Raw genomic sequence first — 20,215 nt, 5'->3', positions numbered from 1 at the left:
AAAGCTTTTATAAAATAAAAACATCTCACAATTTCTCCTATAATAATTTCACAAAAATTATTATAAAAGCAGATAATCTTCTTTGATGTGTTTATTTTCTTGCTTGGTTTTCTACAAGTCATTTTTGCTCTCTTACTTATGAAGCATACATGGCATGTTGGAATGGTTTTCCAGCATGTGAAAAGTAACCTATTACTACAGAAATACAAATTATTTCTACTGCACACACAGCACTTTGGGCATAACAGCCAGAGAGAGAGTGTCAGTCAGTCAATATCAAACCCAACAAACTGAATCAACAGTCTGAAAGCACAGGTAGCATCAGTGATGAAAACAAAAAAAAAAGCAGGACAGAAAGCAGCATTGGAATATGCTCACCTCCACTGTGCCAACAAATTAGGTGATGCACAGCTAACTGTTCTATTTGTTAAATCCAAGTTATTTTAGTATTGGTGGGAGACACGGAAGGGTTATTTTTAAACTAGGGTTGCTTTGACTTGTTACACCTGGTGATTTCATTTGATAAATACCATAGCTCCAAGCAAGGTCATTTGATGCCTCATGTGTTGCCCAAACCACCAAGATAATTTATTAGGATATTAGAAGCCCTGGGTAAATTTATCCCACTAAATGTTACTCTACTTTTCTCTGTCTTCCCAACTCCATCTCGTGCCTGTCTTTCTAGCTCTGTCTCTCTCTCTGCCTCTTTGGTCTTTCTTTTTTTCATCCTGCCTTCCACTTTTATCCATGTCTTTCCTCTCACCATAGATCAGTGTGACAAAGTACCTACCTTGAATTGCGCACACTTCGCTCAAGTTTTGCAGACATGTAAACTGAGTACAATTATTTGACCATTTAGCCCTTTTGTCATCCGTTGATCTTTGGTAGGAAGATGAAAAATCAATATGAGTCTCTAAAAAGAGGCAGGGCTCTGAGAGAGGTAGCAGGCTGAGACAGAATGAGGCTTAGTGTATGAACATAAAAGCAGAGCTTTACAAAAACTCTATAATATAGATGAATAACTTTTCTGCAGCCATAAACAAGGCACCACTACAGATCTGTACAAACTGTTTTCATACACAGGGTTGAGTACAATTTATAGAACTCTCCCCAAACCCAGAACTCTCCCAAAAAGGAACTCATTTAGAGAGCTCTAACAGAGAGGTCCTGAGATTCTAAAGAGGTGAGATTGGAAAGGTCCAGAGAAACTGAAGAGGTGAGAGAAGAGGCATCCTGAAAGGTGAGGTCAGAGAAGTCCAGAAAGGGTGAAGAGACGAGATTAGAAACATCCAGAGAGGTTGATAAGGATAAATCAGAGGAACCCTGAGATGTTAAAGTGTTAAAATTAGTGAGGTCTAGTGAGGGTGAAGAGGTTGAAGAGGTGAGATCAGATACATCCAGAAAGGGTGAAGAGACTGCATAAGGAAGGTCCAAGGAAGCTGAAGAGGTGTGACTGGAGAAGTCTAGGGAGGGTGAAGATGAGAAACTGGAGAGGTCCAAGGAGGCAGAAGAAGTGGAACCGGAGAGGTCCAAGGATACCGAAGAGCTGGGATTAGAAAGGTCCAGAGACCCTGAAAAGGTGAGACTGGAAAGGTCCAACGAGATTGAAGAGGTGAGACTGGAGAGCTGCAAGGAATCTGAAGACGTGAGACTGGAGAGCTCCAAGGAAATTGAAGTGGTAATGCTGGAGACATCCAGAGAGGCCAAAGAGCTGCAACTAGAGAGGTCCAGAGAAGATGAAGAGGCGAGATCAGAGAGGTCCAGGGAGGATGAAGAAGTGTTGCTTGAAAGGTCCAAAGAATCTGAGGAGCTGAGACTGGAGAGGTCCAACGAATCTGAAAAGATGAGTTTGGAGAGTTCTAAGGAGGCTGAAGACTCAAAAATGGAGGGGTCCAGGGAGGCCAAAAAGGTGAGACCAGGGAGTTCCAGGGATGCTGAAGAGACTGAAAAGCCAAGTAAATCCACAAAATGATTGGTGTCTTATACAATCATAGGCAGATTCAGCTAAAACTCTCCAACAATGAAAATGCTAAGAAAATATAAAACAATGAGAACATGAAAACCAATTAATATTACTACTGAAAGTAACTAAACACAGATTTCACTCTGGGATTTTAATCAACTAAATTCTAAAATTACAAGCTCACAGCACTATCCCTTAGAACACTAGCATTTGCCAGAATCCCAGACAAGTAAATGCATAGAAGCATTTGTGCATCAGTATGTATCTGTCTTTTTAAGTGTATCTATGTCTCTAGACCATAATCTATGCAAAATCTTAGCACAGGACCCTCCAAATACCCTCCTGTTACATACACAGGCTCATCACCTTGTCTGATGATTTAAAATAAAATAATAATTAAATAAGAGAATGAAAATTACTAAACTTTCTTTTCAACTTCTGGTCTCCAGATACCAGAGGGCATTTGGTGCCATAATAATTAGAGTGGAATAAATGCCATTGCAGACAGATATTTGTTTAAACTGTAAGCCATTAAAAACCTATGTAGTTGTAAATGGCAAGTGAGAGTCCTACTTGGCCTATCATTATAAAGATATAATGGATCATTTCTTTTTCATCTGAATCAATGCTGAGAGAGGTGGCATAATTCAGCAAAGTGCACCTCCTTGAGGACATTAATAGAGATGGAAAAGAAAACAGTAATTCTCTCAGCAATAAGTGTTGGTTTATTTTGGGGGGCCAATGTCATTCCAAATTGCCTTCACAACTAATTAAGAAACCTATTGAAAAGGTCTGGCAGCTTCTAATATGCTCTTTTATTTATTTTATATAGTGGTCCCATCTAATCCCTTGTCATTTTTTATTTTGGGTGTAATTCTTAATAAAATAAAGATGATCTTTAATTTGTGGGCACTCTGGCTGCCTTAATAAACTATACTGAAGAGATCAATTATGATAAAAAGATAATACACCCATTTTAATCCCAGAGTGAGAATAAAGCTTGGCAAATGGTCAGCAAAGCCACAGAACATAAGCAATATATAACTAAAAAGGGAACTGAAAACTTCAAATTCTAGTTCACAATGGTGCCTTTAATATACTTTGGGATAGATCACAAGGTGAGAATTCTACAGCTGCTCCTGGCCCCTCAAGATTGCATAGCAAGACAGTCAGCAGTTCCAATCTTACTGATACCAGTTGTCATGATGGGACACATGGCACAGATGTATTTTAAAAAAATCATTACAAACATATATTCACTCACAGTTGTGTTCAAACACAGTATAATGGGCCAGGACCAGTAAGGCATGCACTCATGATGCAAGGCTGCAATTTCTCAGGTGGTTAGGAACACAGCTTAACTTTGTCTGTATCATCATCTGACTGAGGTGCAGACACACGCATAATTGATTTAATGTCATCACTCCCACTAAGGTTGCTTCTTAGTGAAGAGAAGTGTCTACTAGACACCAACTGAAGTCAACAGGAGTTTGGTCGTAACATGTACAGACTGATGAACATAGGAATTTGGCACCAGATGAAAAATATTTCATTCTACAAAATAAAATTCACATATGCAACAATACAAGTCCTAAACAAGACTGAATTATCAAATAAACTTTACATTTATTTTTAATAAACCGGTGATTTTAGAGGTCATCCAATATAACTGTCATCTTAACAAGTGTACAAAATATATGGATCAGGATGGCAAAATACATGAAAATCTCTTGCCACACAGGTTTCAGTAATGGTTATGATGATCATATAAATATGCTCACTCTCCTTCTTCCCTTGCACACTTGATGAAACAACAAAAATTATGAACCACCTCTGAGAAATCCTTTCCCATCTAATGCATAAGGATCCGCCATTCTGTAACTGTCTCTCTTCAGATTCAAAAGTTTCACAGATGCACATTACAATAAAAAGCAAATCATTATAACTAAGCTAATCACAATACAATGAAAAGCCAATATTGACATGATTTCCAACACATTACAGATTTCAGTGTCCCTTCACTGCGTTTCTTCTGCATTTGTTTAGAGTGGCAGAGCTACTCTGCTTTTCCTGTGAAATGACACACATTGGAGGAACATGGAAGCATAATCATTACTGCACAGAACATACACTGAGCTTTAATAATACTTCATACCTTCTCTAGTTGTGGATTTGTCTCCTTTCTTCCCTAGTGTGAGCCATATTGGGCTCGGACTGTTCAAGCTCTGCTGTGCTTGCTGCAGATGACCCTAATCTGTTCAACAGCTACTGGAAATCATGTCATGCTGATTAAAATACAGGTAATCTTCTGATAAATCCCTAACTGCCTCGATGAAGCACTCATCATGGAGCACTAGTACATAATACTGTACTCTGAAATTATCTACAATTTTAATGTAAGGTTGCAGTTCTGTATTGTTTTCTATTACAGAACTAGATTTTGGAGATGAGCTGGTGATATGGATGAACCCATTTGGTGTTTTTTAACGTTTGGACATTTGGATTCAACTCCGGGTTTAGAATGTAAGTAAAAATGACTTTGACAGTGAAATTCTAATTTTCAGTTGTCCTCTCCACAAATTAGACACAATTTGGCAGTCTTACCTGACTATTCTCTAGAGACATAGGTCTGGAATAATAGGGGCATTGTGGGGTCAGGATTCAGTCCACATTTACTAGTTACAAATAACTATTGCAAATGATATATTTAATGACTTTTTCTTGTTCTTTTAATTTAAAATATATTTAATGGTCTTATGCCCTGTCAGTTGTAACATAATATAGGGTTTTTTTGGTAAATGTCAAAGCGTTTTACAGAAGATAGTAAATAACACTGGGTACAATTTTCTAAAGCACCTAAGTGACTTAAAAGCCTTGTCAAAAGCAGCTAAGACACTCAGGTGTGGGATTCACAAAGGTACTTAGGCACCTAACTGCCCTTGAAATCACTAAATAACTTTGTGAATCCTGACCCACAATGCCCCTAGCAGACTAAGTGTTTGCTACACAGTGCATTAGTCCACTCTAGAGGGGTGTAAATTCTATGTGCACTAACTGGCCCATGTGGATCCCAATGGTGTGCATTAAAAATTCGCTAGTGCATATTAATGTAATACTGTTTGAAACCGGACTACATTAATATGCACAAGGGAACTTTTTAGTTCATGCCAGCAGGGTCCACCTGGGCCAGTTAGTGTGCAACATGCTAAAATTCACACACCTCTAGTGCAGACTAAGGCACCATGTAGACAAGCCCTAAGTTCCAGTGAAAGTCAATGAGACTTAGGCTTCTAAGCCACTTAGACACTTTTGAAAATTTTACCCATTTTACAGATGAGGAAATTGAGAAATAAAGTTGCTTGTCTAAAATCAGACAGTGGCAGAGTCAGAATTATAACCCAGATCCCTTAACTCCCAATCCCACGTCCTATATATTAGACCATGCTGCTACTACTACTTGTAAGTAAGTTTAAAACTGTCTGCAAACATGGTTATGCCCAAGCATACTTGTAACACAGCTCTGAGTTAAGCAGAACAGTGCTTGTTTTCAAATATGGTGGTAATCAAGCTAGCCTCTTTTGGTGCTCCAGAATGTAAATGGCTTTAGGACCCGATACTCTTCAAGTTGCTGTAAACTGGGCTCTTCACCTCAAGCCATGCTACTGCTTCTATATTTTGCTCTCTCTTAGTGGTTTGGGACATTTCCTGCTTCAAAAGCAGCAAAGGGTTTTAAAAATTCTAAATCAGAAGCAGGTTACTTATTCATCTTAATTTCAATGCAGTGAATATAAAAACATCAATCCCAGAGTCCAGACACCTTTGACAAGTGATTATAAATGCAATCCAATGAAGACACAAACAGCAGCAACAAGCTCATAAACTTGCTACACAGAAGCCACTGCACAAAGCTAAAATTTCCCCACCTCACTTCCCACAAAACTCTAGTCTAGCCCCAAAGAAAATTCACATCCCAGCTGAACATTTTATTGTGCAACTGCCCTATGACTCAACACTACTTCTGTTAGATTCCTAAATGTTGTTTGGTTAGTTTAAAAGAATAATTTCAGCTCAAACCACAGCACCAGGAGAAGCAGCAAACATGCACCAGCTCGGCTTGAAGCAAACCTTCCAGCTGATAGGAAAGCAACAAAAGGCTATAATGTAAAGATTGTATTTCATATTTAATTTAAAAATAAAGAAAGACAAAAAATCCCGAGGCTGCCAGCTAATCAGATGTCTCCCCTTTTCAATGGAATTATACAAATATTATTAACTGTATATGTAGCCCCATATGTTTACATGTTACTTTACAAACATAGGCCCTGATCCTGTAAGCCTCTCCATGGAAGCAGACGTCTATACCTTCATAGAACCCAAATTGACAGAGACTTGCCCCAGTGGAGCTGCTTGCAGGATCAGGGCCATAAAACAAAACAAGTTTCTTGCTCTGTCTTTGAAATCCACAAAGTTCTAGGAATTTCTTTAAAGTTCACACTGGGCTCAATCCTGCTCCAATTTACTTCAGTGAGAACAAGATTTGGCCCATTGTTTGCAGGAAAATTATTTACTATACTCATATGATTGAGTTTATAATCTCTAGTTAGTAGCATAATAACGAAGAACTCTGATGGGCTACTAAGTGTTCCCAAGCCAGCCTTTTCTCTGTGCAGCATCACATATTGGTATATTGCATCTACCAGAGAGAGTATCACAAATTTACTGTCAGTTAGAAGCATTAGGTTTTATGTGAAAGAGTACATCTACACTGCAATAAAAGATCCATGGCACCAAGTTGCAGAGCCCAGTCAACAGACTCAGGCTTGTGGGGCTAAAAATAGCAGTGTAGTTATTCAGGCTCAGCCTGGACCTGGGGCTTTGAAACCCCACAACAGGAGGTGGTCTCAGAATCCAGACCAAGCCTGAATGTTTACATTGTTATTTTTAGGCCTGCAGGTAGAGCTCAAGTCAGCCTGGGCTCGGAGACTTGTTGCCGTGGGCTTTTATTACAGTGTAGACAAGGGATCGGCAATCTTTGGCACGCAACCCGTCAGGGAAATCTGCTGGCGGGCCGGGACGGTTTGTTTACCTGCAGCATCTGCAGGTTCGGCCAATCACAGCTCCCACCGGCCATGGTTTGCCATTCCAGGCCAATGGGGGTTGCGGGAAACGGCGGCCAGCATATCCCTCAGTAGGACCTGAGATTAAACTGGACAATGTATCATATTCCCAAATTTACTTTAAAATGTAAATTTCAAATAAGATTAACTATGTCAGCACTAGTGGGCTTCACTCACATTAAAAAATCCACTAGAATTCTATTGGGTCTCTCTAAATAGGAATCCTCAGTACAGTCCACAGTGGTTCTCAAACTTTTTTACTGGTCACCCTTCACATTGCAAGCCTCTGAGTGCGACCTCCACCCCCCCTTTTAAATTAAAAACATGTTTTTATATATTTAACACGATTATAAATGTTGGAGGCAAAGCGGGGTTTGGAGTGGAGGCTGACAGCTTGTGACCCCCCCATGTAATAGCCTTGTGACCCCGATGGGTCCCGACCCCCAGTTTGAGAACCCCTGTGCTGGAGGGTATGCTATGGAAACAGAAAAGGAAAAATCTGACAGTCCTGCATCCAAAATAACTGAGAAGACAAGTAGAAAGTGGCAATAAGAGTATGTTAGGCTCGGTTATGTACTTGCAAAGTGAACAGTGAGCACACAACACTGAGGAACATTACCAACAAGCAGAATGGGCTCTGGCTTATCTTAATTCCTTTCTGGCTGCTTTTCTGAGGGCCGGTCTATAAAACTCACACAGCCGGTGTACAATTGTCTGGCAGGCTTTGAGTGACTCAGTGTATTTTTGCTTGTTGTATATACACAATATGGTTATTGAACTATTATTCCCTTGTAACAGTGTAGGCTTGTAGCGCAGATAGGCCCCAAATCACTTTTCTCCTACTGAAAACTATCTATCTAGGATGATAAATTTGACCACCACATCCCTAGGATTTGGCAACTCCTACATTAAAAAATTTACTCTGAGTCCATAATGCAGCAACTTTTAAGCAGAACTCCTATTGAAATCAATAATGGTGATCTACTTAAAAACAGATAGCACAATATGGCTCTTTATAAAGGGTACCTGATTTCCTGGTTCAAATTAGGAATTTTAAACTCTGGACCAGATCCTCCTCACTATGCTCACAGCAAACCCTCGTCAGCCTAGTGGCTTTAAGTCACTTTTGTGCCAGTCGCAGTATCCAGCATACACCAGCTTCAGGGTTGCTGTAAATTAAGACAGCTGCTGACATCCCCCAGAGGCTATTCAAATAGCTGTGGATCAGCTAGATACAGGGTACCCTGGCTGCTCTCTACATTGGGGGCTGGATGGAAGTGGTACAGGAGCCACTCTGCACCAACCAGTGCTTCTCCTAAGCAAAGGAAATCATCCATTAGCTGGGTAAACTATTTAGGACTGCTTTGCACAGTTGGCGCGGCACAAAAACAGCTTTATCACAGGAGAGAAATGGGCCCATTAGATCCAAAACAAACCACCGAAAACGGTGAAAAGTCTACCAACATCCTTCCTTGCACCCTCTCCCATGAACGGCCTCACCACATGAATGAGCCAATCTTTCAAAGCAGTTAAAAATGGTTTCACTTAAACCTATTTCTAAGTCTTGCCAGCCTACTAGTTAAAACATTTTTTAAAAACATGTTCCTAGATTGGTAAGAACTAAGAAACTGAGTTCCAACCAGCTTTCTATAACCCAAGGGTTTAATGCCACAGTGATAGCGAGAAAGCAGGTATAAAAAAGAACCAGGTTACTATGGTCACTGTTATGCATAATGTTGCCTCTCCATAGTCACACATGCAGGATGTTTTACCCCCAGTGCCATGGAGCTTTGCAGAATTTCAGGAAAGTAGTTCTTGTTGGAGGTCACAAGCTCAGAGCAGAAAGGGCTGCACTGCCCCTATGGCCTCAGTTCCCTCTGTTAACCCCAAGAAATGTGAGCAGATATTGCAAAGGAACATGCACTGACTCAAACGGACTTGGAACTGGGCTGCAGGTTAATGTGTGGTGGTCTTACAGAAAAGCATAGTAGGCAATACAGAAAGGTTATAGGAACTCTTTATGTTTAACTTATTAGTGGCTCTGCAAATTTGGGGATATGTTATTTAATAAGTAAATTAGAAAGAGTGTGTCTTCCCCTGCATTCAGTGCTCCCACTCCACTATAGAACAGTGAAGAAAAGAATCAACAGCCTTCAAACTGACTGCCCTACTCACTAGTCAAAACTCAGCCACAACTTTATTTAAAATAATATATTCACACACAAAAGAACTACCCTGCTCAGAAAGAGCACAAAAGCCTGAATAAATATGAAAAATCAAAATCCTTCAAATGCCTACTAAATATTGCCAGTTCAAGTCAGTTGGTCCACAGTGCAGCAAAATGAGGAAAATTCATGCCGGGTTTAAAATGCACGTTTTACAAGTTAAATTAGTGATTAGAAACTTTTTAGAGCACTGCAACTTTTATCACAAGATACAGTATTGACTACAGAAATTTTTATCAAGTAGCAAAATTTACTAATCTTTAGCTGAAATATAATTTCAGTTTTATGAACAATCTCCATGTGTAAAAAAAAGCCACAAACCCTAATGGATCTGAGTTGCTTTTACAAATGTACTCACAAAGTCTCAAATGAAAACTTCATAGGTTTTAAGTAGAAAAAAATATTAAATTTTTAAATAGGTAAATTTTCTTTTGTTGCATTATATACACACATACACAGTCTTTCCTCTATATAAAATCTTATTGAAGTTTGTGTTCCCACTATATTGATCACTGTTAAACTAAGAAAAGATCTAGTTTTGTTTAACACACAATATTCAATATGCAACTTCAATATCACAGAAAAATGGCATATAACAGAAAATACTAAACAGGTGACATCTTATATTCTGAAAATGAAACAAAACATATGATTAAGTCTGAAATGCCAAATGGACCCCTTATGGCACAAGAAGTCAGGATTTCCGACCAGTAAATCATCAGTGCAGTTTCTTTAATGCTACATTTTGCACTTTCCCCCCACATTGAAAGGTGCCGTAGGGCTTGTCTATACTGCCATTTTACAGCGCTACAACTTTTCTCGCTTGGGATGTGAAAAAACACCCCCGAGCGCTGCAACTTTCAGCACTGTAACGTGACAGTATAGGCAGTGTGGGGTGTGAAAACACCCCCCCCCCAAGCGCTGCAACTTTCAGCACTGTAACGTGACAGTATAGGCAGTACACCAGCGCTGGTAGCTACACCCATGGAGGTGGTTTTTTTAGAGCGCTGGGAGAGCTCTCCAAATTATGTGCTGCAGCTACACAAGCCATGTAGACAAATCAGTGTAGACAAGCCCTTATTTTATGAGAAGTCCTCAGATAATTCCAATGGAATTATCTGCAGAGTAATATGGTATTTGACTTCAGTACAGTTGGCAAAAATCTGACCCTTTGTGATAAGCTGTGGGAATTTAAGAATGACACAGCACCAAGAATCTGTGGCCAGTACCAAGAAACAAGATTACCAAACCCTCCTCTAAATTCTGATTCCTGTCTTTCATTTAAAAGCCTTGTTTGTAAGCAGACAATTATTTCAATAAGATATAAAGGAGGCACACAGAGTATTACATAGAAAATTAAATGCAAAATACTGTGTTTAAATTAAAGGACACCCAAATAGTCTGATACCACGCTTAATGAGTATTTTTGAAGCATGATTAGGCAACATTTTAAACATGTTTAGCAATGTAACAACTCTTGTAAACGTACGAGGAAGTAAACTCAGTCTCACTTCTATAAAGTTCCTCTAATAACGTCAAGACAGTTTTTCTTCTGATTTCAAAATACGTTTCTACTTTTCTATGAAGCTTTAATGGTCTACAAAATTACATGTTAAAATGCACATGTGGTTATAGTACCCTTCTCAATAGAGGTTGTTTTCCTTTTTATTGTGATGGTGAAAAAAAGGAGTAAGCATCTAGGGCTAAGTTCTTCCCTCAGTTATTGGCATGTAACATGCAACTTCATCTTTAAGAACAGAACTTGGGCCTCAGCAGGTAAGTACACTATTCAAAACTATGCAGTGACTTTTATTGTGAGTTTTAAGATGCTGTTTGATGGATATAGTTAACTTTAAAAGTACCGTTTTAGCTCAGCTATCCAATAACGCTTTAACAGCAGTTTATCAAAACAAGTATTTTTTATACAAACATTCATTTATACTTCAGACTTCAAGTAATACCTTCCATCTAAATCAAGTTATATCATTCAACTGCCCAAGACAAACATAACACCAACTTTGCCAGCCCAAGCTATTTTGCTTAATTTTGGGCTTGGTCCCAAAAGAGGTAGAGGCCGTGAATCAAACCACTGAATTCCACCCAAGTAGGATTCACTAACATGTCAATCTCCTGCAACGTCTGCAATCTTACCTAGGATAAAAAACTATTTTATATAAGTGTTCAGCTAAATACAGGAACAAGCTCTGAATGTTAGATTATTTCATTTGAAACGATGTTCAGTCCAATGGAACTAACATGTTAGTGAAGCCCCACCACATAACGTTCAGTCACAAGAATTTGTAACTTCTCTCCAAGTTTTCATTTAAAACCTACCTAATATACAAATATACTTTTAAATAACAAATATAAGAATAAATATATTTCAACTTGGAGAGAAGTTTTAGTATGCTTATTTTAGACACTTAGAGCTATTAATTGATATAGCTGTATTCACTATTATTTCTCTACAAATGCTGCTGCTGCCATAGAAGTCCTCATGCTTCCTCTTGCTGAAGCTGTGAACTCCTCAATTTCAGCATTCAATTTACTGATTACCCATTCCAATGCTTCACGGCCCTGCAATTAAAAAAACAACAACACTTATTCTCATATTTATGAAGAAAAGAAAGGTTTGTAAGTAAATAGCCAAGGTATCATATTTTCTTGAAGACTAGCTAGAACAAAACAGTTGAAACGGGGGAGCCAAGAGTGAGTACAGATATACCTCCACTATTCATGCAAACTGGAAGATCTTTCCCCCAAGCCCCAGACTTCCCTTTAAAACCTTTATAGGGCTAACCTATGAAAGACCATAGCTAATTGATGGTATTTGAGCCCAGGTGGTGGTCAACATTTTTCAATTTATACTCTGGACTGAAATCTAAAATTAATTTTCGCTATTATTCTCTTTGACAGGCAGAAAACATTTATAAATGTAATTAGGTTTTGACAAAATGTATACAAGGTTGACAATGTGACTTTTTGTTTAACACACACACCCAATTTTACAATACACAAGCTACAGCTTCACACCCCCTTGGAATCCTTTTGGACACCTAACTGTTGCTGGAATCTCAAACAGCTGACACTAATTATAGCCAAAACTGGTTAAAAGAATGCACCCCATCTTATTAAAAAAACTATTTGGTCAGGTAAGCCAGGTCTTTGGAATCTCCAGGTAAGAATAACTGCATTGTATGATATTCCTAGTCACAAGTACCCCCAACAATATTGAAGTTGACTGAAGTTCCACAGGTAAGATTGAGTTGAGTTTTACATGAAAGAAGGACTGAATCACTTCATTAAGTATGAAGATAAAGTACAGTATTTTCTTTCAGCACAGAATACATTTTCTGAAAATTTACAAGCAAATCAGTTAGATTATGAGTTTAAATTAAAAAACTCAGTCCTGTAGTGGACCTGAAGGGAAAAAAAAGTCAAATGTCTTTAAATCAATTGAATCCGAGATTTACAAACACTTATGTGCTAATCATAATTGTATGGTTATTGCAAAGTGCAAATACAGGGGAGAGTTCAAGTTGCCTGGACGTCTTACCTGTGCATTTCCATATGTTAATATACATGGATTTCTCACTACACTGGCTCTTAACAGAATAATGTGTTGAATTCAAAAGCTGCAATCCTAAATTTAGGCCTTCCATGATACTGGCCCTGGTTTTTGTTTTTTTAAAAGAGAAATTCTCTGTACAATGACAGTCCTTAGAAACTATGATACTGTCAACATCAAGGATTAAGCTACTAAGAAAGAGGAAACAGCACATTCTTAAGAACAGGACCAAGGCTTCAGAGTTTACCACCACAGGAGATTAAAATTATCACAAATATCACAGCCTTCAGAATTAAGTGAAGACTCACTTCAGTTTCTCTCTCTCCTACAGCTGCAATAAAAACCACAAGGAAAAAGGTATAGAAAAAAGGAAGAGAAAAATCAGAAAACGAATAATACAACAGTGAGAAAAGAGTGAGGTGAAACATTCAAATAAAAACAAACAGTTTAAAAAAAATTCACGACTGACAGATGGGAAGGCAAGGAGGAAAATTAGGTCTCTAGCTGTTCATAGATTTGATTTCAAATTCTTTCAGAGACACTCATAACTAAAATGATGGGCACTATTCTAAAAAACAGAAGAGAGATATATTAGAAGGGCCATAGATAAAATTGCTATAAATGGCAATAAAATTATCTAGTTTTGTCTTCTTGATCTCTGACACCAGCAAATATCACGGATTATATTCTATGGCTGAAATTTATCCCTATGCAGGAGGCCCACACAACGCCTTACATGTCTCTTATTCCCCATTTTAAAAGATCTAAACTATACCTAAGTTGTCACATAAAACAATGTGCAGAACATCTTTGCACGAGGTGAATACTATGTGAAGTAGTATTTTCTTTAATTAGGTTTATATTTACTGCCTGTGCATTTTGTCTGTCTCCATGTTTTGTATTCTATGACAATATCAAAAGGTAGGGGTGGCGAAGACCATGCATATAACTAATAAATTAAACTTAAGCAAACCAAAGTTGATGAATTTAGTTCTTATAAAACTGAAGATGTAAATTAAACAAGACCTCAATACACACAGTTTCAACAAATAAAGCGAACAACCAAAGTATTAAGGAAATAAGCAGTTTTTCATTTTTTTGAAGATTTTCTTTAGTTTAACAGTGCTTAAATTATGATCTGCAAAGTTGCTTCTGTCAAGCCTATGCTTCCCAACCGCTGTAGCGCAATCCACGACCTGTTTGGATTTCCATAGGCTAAGCTGATCAGTTGCACTAAAAAGAAGAAACTTTTTGCATCTGCTTCACATCTGCCCAATGCAGAATTTTGGATGGCACTTGAACTGGAGGAATAGTAAACATATAAAACAGAACCAAAGTTCAAAGTGACCTGGAGATGCTAGCCCAGACAGCATGGGGATATTTGGTACTAATAAATACACAGTCAACAAGAGGAAAACCCAAAAGGTTCACAGAGAGATGTGATCAAGCAGCCACACCTATCCTGCTAAAATGTGCTTATTTTCATTTTGTCATCTTAAATGTTAGGACAATATTAACAAAGTGCTACTGTTATGCTAGGGAAGGTGCAGAATCAGGATTGGGAGGTTGAGCATGGAGATGCCTATGACAGGATCTGTATTTTAAGAAGTGATTCACACTATGATCCCTTTTGAGAAGCCCTGCCATATCTTTTTCAAAAGTAAACTAAATGTAATATGAACTTAAAAAAACTTAGCGTTTTTTTTTTTAACTCCACAAATCAGGAAGCCACATAAAGAACATATATGTAGGAGTCATACTTACTTTATTAGCATTGGAAGAGATAGTGTTTTCCATTAATCCCTCGAGATAACTGCTGACACTGACACCTTTTACAGAGATTATTGCCTCTTGAGTCAAAATGGTTCTGAGTCAAAAAAAGAAGTTCACTTTATTTTTTCACATTATAAAAACGAGTGTTATTTATAAAAATATAAAATGCCCCTCCCTCCAAATGCCCTGCTTCCACAGATCCACCAGGCAAAACTGTTTCTCTCTCTTGCTTCTGGAATTCTGGAACAGAAAATCATGCACACACTCCCTCAATGGCTAATTGTTTTGAAATGGGCTAGGCTGCTGTGAGGCTGGGCGTGCATGATTCCCTGTTCCAACATTCCAAAATAAGATACAGTAATCCCCACCCACCCACAAATGTCCTTTACTTATTCTTGAATCCTTTAATTCTCCATAGTAAAGGGTAAAAGGGAGGGTCAACATAGATCTGCAGAGGGAATACCTTCAAAGCACAAAAGTCACCTCTTTTTCTCCCTTATGACATTGCCAGGACATATTCCCACTGAGAGAGATGAACTAGCAGCAAAAAATCCTCCAGGAGGTGGCTGTGGAATATTACTAGCTACAAAATAAACACAGCTCTCCCAAAAGGAGCAGCTAATCTGATCTACAATTACTTTAGTTATTCTAAAAGAAATCCAGATGCAGACAGAGGTGTATAGTCTGTGTGCACTCAGGTTGATGGAAAGAGAAGAAAAAAAGAGTAGAGACTCATGAAATTTCTTTTATTTTAATTTTATTTTTTAACAATTTTTCATTTTATTTTCCTGCAACGTGTGTTTAATTTTATCCATTCTATCAATGGGGGGGAGGGCTGATGGGTCTTGCCGAGAGAGGTCACAGAGCAAGCCTGCCCTGCACTTACCTGACAGTGGCATCATGATGACAGAACGACAGCCAGGCCAAACCTGAAATGGCACTGAGAAACCATGCACTAGGTCGCAACACCCAAGAGCAAGGAGCTGGGCCCAACCCCGTGGGACAGAAGCCATAGCTGCAGGGTGAGTTTTTTGCTTTATATGTTGCTTTTCATTTTATTTCATATTTGTAAAAAACACAGGACTCTGGAAATGAGACTGTTTGGAGACCAGGGATTTTTATACCCTTCATTTTAAAATGCTGAAACAGAGGGGCATATGCTCACTCCCTGAACAGCTGCTTTGAAATGGATTCCACTGTCATATGGAAGGGCATGCCATCTCACAGTGGGGATTTGCAGAAGCAATGCCATTAAGGATAATGTAAATTTATTTTACTCTTCTAAAGTGCAATCTTGAAGACAAATATTCATGTGCTTACTTTTCTGGCTCTTGAGGATGTGGTTTATAGATAAGCCTCTCATCTACTGACACCAGATTTGTAAATGAAATCTATGGAATAGAATGAGTTAGATTATTATCATCACTTAAATAAAAAAATTTTCATTAAGAAGATGCAATAAACACAACTAGAACAATCTAAGACCTTAACACTCAAATATCTGATTTTAAACACCGTCCTTCAATGTGGTATTCTAATTTATTATTCTAAAATTACAGCTGAATACTATTTCATGAAACTGGTATAAACATACACAAAAGAAATCAATCCTGAAGTTCAAGCTTGCTAAACTACTTTTTCTTCTTACATCCTTCAGCATAGACTGTCAAGACCACAAAAGGATTTCAACAATGACCATGTACAAATGATATACAGTAACAAGCAAAGTACTACACATTAAGGTAGCAGCAATACTACAAAAGAAGTTTTGAAACAAAGTGGGATGTTTTGTATTCGCTAATCGCTAATCATTTCTAGTGCAGGTGTTTCATAACAAAGCTGGCAAAAAAGTTCCTTTACTACAATGGGCTATGGGAGGTTGAGAATATGAGGTATGCTATTTTCATGATAAAATTTTCTTTTTCAAACTGTTTATAAAATTTAAACATGTTAGTCAACTAATGACTTTAGCATTATTGATAAAAGAAATTACAATACTTACGTTACTTGACTTAAGTTCCATTGTTTTTTTCACAGGGTCAACTACAGAGTGTTCCTGAACATATGTTTTTGTTCTGCAAGCACCGATGAGCTACAAGAAAGACACCCAAGATTATACATGCAAACACACTGCAATAACTATTCTGAAAAGTTTAAAGATTTGTATTTACTTTTTTCCTTTCACTTCAACATACTATGGAATATCAAAGTAAACATTACCATACTGAATAAAGAGTAAGAAATGCGACTAGCCTTAAAATGACAAAGTTGGTATTTATTTTCTGCTTAAAATATTAGGTATAATTTAATTCAATTTCTTTAAAAGGACACCATCGGTCTGAAATCTTTAATAAAAAAGCTAGAAGTCACACTTCAGAAGTCCCACTGTTCTTCCCTCTGAGTTTTAAAACCACATGCTCCTATTAAAAAAAATTCTTGCCCATTATGCTGCAAAAAAGCTGCAGAATGATTGTACAGGGAAAAGGTGAATTTGTCCATAGTCAGTTGCAAAAGTGCAGGGAACAATAAAATAATTTTTCTATAATTCTTTTCCGTTATAGCAACTGTGTTACCTAACAACTGCAGGTAAAGCAATTTATACTGAAATGTGATTTAAGTTAACATCCTTTTAAACTTTGGAAAATTTATACATAAAGTATGCAATAGTCTAAACTATATTATCTACTACTTACAAAACAGAATTCTGTTCATCATTTAAAAGTAACATCACAAAAAATTAGAAGAATGCTATTCTCTCAACTAAATGAGAAATAAGTGGCATGGTTTCCCAAGTCCAACCTTATTCTTCCAGAACATAAAATAGGAGCACTTGCTATTATAAGGAAATAATACTATTCCCTTACTCCCAACCTTCATCTGTCTTGTCTAGTCAGACTGAATTCGGGGCAGGAACAGTCTCTGACAATGTGTATATAAAGTGCCTTACAACAATGGGATCTAATCTTGATTTATGGGGTATTTAAAACTGATAATAAATAAGGAAGCATGTGGTTCTTCCACCAAGCTAATAAAGGAATTCTCATCATGAGGAAAGCCATGTTAATATATTGGGAATGATTTATGTACCTTTCAGGACCAAAGCATACTACAAAACTGATTCTTCAAGGATCAAACCATAATACAAGAATGTCAGTGTACCTGACAAACCAATACAAATTTACCATTTTTAGGAACAGGACACTTTAAGAGAACAGCTGTTAACCAGATTACTGTTCTGCTTTTCAAGTAACCAAGCAATAAGATACTACAGAGTTGTTATTGCAAGAAAAAAGAAAAGGAGTACTTATGGCACCTTAGAAACTAACCAATTTATTTGAGCATAAGCTTTCATGAGCTACAGCTCACTCGAAAGCTTATGCTCAAATAAATTGGTTAGTCTCTAAGGTGCCACAAGTACTCCTTTTCTTTTTGTGAATACAGACTAACACAGCTGCTACTCTGAAACCTGTCATATTGCAAGAAAATACATGAAAGGTCATATTGGGCTTTACCCCCCACCTGCCTGCACAAAGCAAGAACTAGACACTAAAGCAGCTTCTGTGCTTGAAGGTAGGTAAAGTTACTGCTCCCTCCCATGCCACAAGGACGCAAATAATTGTAAAGGAGACAGGGACATGGGATGGCACTAAGGAATGGTGCAGTACACATGATTCCCCAGGCCCTGTGTTGTCCCAAGAAGAGCTGGATTGTAAATTATATATTGTTTTGATTGTTTATAAAAATGAAACAACTCGTATGTAATTTCTCTCTAAAATCTTGTAATAATGTACTTACTGATTTTACAATAGAAGGCATCCCCCATTCTGTACTGAGCAGTCTATGGCTATGCAACTTTCCACTGGGATCTATGTGTCTGTCTAGTACGTCAACTCCAATCACACTAGGGTTCATGGGATTTGGGTATTTCTGCATAGCAGCTGTTGTAACTGTTTCCCAGGGGTGACTGACAAAATAAATCAAAATTAACACATTTATAAATTGCACACATTAGTTTGTCATACTTTCTATTACATAATGAAAAAGATGCAGTTTACATTTTGCTTTAAAAATACAGGTACAAAACATATTCAGTTGAAACAATATATAAACAAACCAAACAATTATTTGTGAAATACCAGAGTACTGTAGATTTTTAAAATTATTGGCTTTACTGTAACACAGCAGTTATCAAACTGTGGGTCGTGACCCCATTTTAATGGGGTTGCCAGGGCTGGCTTAGACTTGGTAGGGCTCAGGGAAGCCCGAGCCCCACAACCCTGGGCAGCGGAGCTCAGGTTACAGTCCCCCTGGCTGGGGCTGAAGCCATTGTGCATAGGTTTTGACCCGTTCCTTGCCCGGGGTGGTGAAGCTCAGGCTTTGCCCCCCACCCGGGGCAGTGGGACTGGGGCGGCCTCAGGCTTCAGTCCCGCTCCTGGGTTCACGCAGTAATTTTTGTGGACAGAAGGAGGTCGCAGGGCAATGAAGTTGGAGAACCCCTGCCTCACTTGAATTAACAACTATGTAAGACCATGATAATTCCACTGCTGTCCCAAACTACAGAGAAAGTTTCAAGGAGTTTAGCCTAAATAATTTATGTATTGAGACTTTATTAACTCCAAGGGGCGGTGGGGGGGGGGGGGAGATACTCTACAGAGTTTGCCAGACCCAGCTCTCCTGCACCTAAACACTTCCTGAGGCAGACCCAGCGGGCCGGGTGATCTCTTTCATTGGACTGACGGCTGCTGGCGGAAGGGTCGAGCTTTCGAGCTCTCCCGTAGCTCCGCGGAGCTCGAGGCTCGCCCCTTCTCCCGAGAGACGATTGGCCAATAGGCGAGGTCCCCTCGCCCGCCTCCGACGCCCCGCCACCGCGCCTCGTTCACCGGGGTCTGGCGCTCCAGCCCGCACCCACGCATAGGTACGGGCTTTTTGGCAAGAACCGTCTCCCCCCTGGGCCCCGGCCCTCGCTCCCGGGCACACGCAGATTCCCGCGCCACAGGCTGCGAGCGCGTCCCAGGGCCCAGGGTCTCCGGGCCGCGGCGCCTAGGGGGCCCCTGGGCAGGGGCTTTGCCGCCACAGTGCGGGCCGCTGGGCCCAAGGCAGGCCCCCCCGACGCCCGCGGCTCGCGCTCCACACCGCCCCGGCAGGCGAACAAGCCTCTCCACGCGGGCCCAGGCCCGAACGCGGTCGCTCACCCCCCGCGGCCGTTGCGCGCGCGTGGCCTAGCCCCGCCCCTTACTCGAAGACATGCTCAGAGGTCCAGATCTTCATGGTGCCGGCGGTAACCGGCCCGGGCCGGGCGGGCGGTGCTGCGGCCGCGCGTCTCCCACGCACGCGGCGCCCCTGCCGTCCCTGCGAATGGAACGGAAGCCGGAGCCGGCAGCGGCCCCTGCGCCTGCGCCGTGAGGGGAGGAGCGTTAGGCCCTAGTGAGGGAGGGGGAGAGGCTCCCGTCTCCAATCTTACGCTCTTGCGTCAGGGTGACATCAGAAGGGAAGCGCCACTCGTCGGGAGGCCACGTGCTGGGCTGGCTCCCCCTCCCCAGACAGACGCGCGCGCCGGCGGCTGTCTCGT

The 20,215-nt window shown here is 39.7% G+C and overlaps 2 protein-coding genes across 3 annotated transcripts in view; one reads left to right on the top strand and one right to left on the bottom strand.

The window, feature by feature from the left end:
- TUBB1 (tubulin beta 1 class VI) overlaps positions 1-16,727 on the top strand; it is a 35,159-nt gene extending 18,432 nt beyond the window's left edge. The window contains exon 5 of the transcript XR_012154656.1: positions 16,684-16,727. The gene's annotated coding sequence lies outside the window, so the exon portion shown is untranslated. The remainder of the gene's footprint in view (positions 1-16,683) is intronic.
- PRELID3B (PRELI domain containing 3B) lies at positions 3,570-20,056 on the bottom strand. 2 transcript variants are annotated; one of them, XM_073309211.1, is made up of 6 exons: positions 19,883-20,056; positions 18,442-18,610; positions 16,649-16,738; positions 15,967-16,037; positions 14,638-14,740; positions 3,570-11,882 (listed from the first exon to the last, which is right to left on the bottom strand). In XM_073309211.1, exons 1-6 carry the CDS (start codon positions 19,912-19,914, stop codon positions 11,763-11,765), a joined length of 585 nt encoding a protein of 194 aa, XP_073165312.1. In that variant the 5' UTR covers positions 19,915-20,056; the 3' UTR covers positions 3,570-11,762. The 2 variants fall into 2 exon arrangements, with proteins under 2 accessions (XP_073165312.1, XP_073165313.1); XM_073309212.1 differs by having other exon boundaries at positions 19,839-19,900.
- Between the last annotated feature and the right edge of the window lie 159 nt (positions 20,057-20,215).

The sequence above is a fragment of the Lepidochelys kempii genome, chromosome 13, assembly GCF_965140265.1.
Source record: "Lepidochelys kempii isolate rLepKem1 chromosome 13, rLepKem1.hap2, whole genome shotgun sequence".
NCBI classification, from domain to species: Eukaryota; Metazoa; Chordata; order Testudines; family Cheloniidae; genus Lepidochelys; species Lepidochelys kempii.
This window is presented reverse-complemented; position numbering and strand designations above follow the sequence as displayed.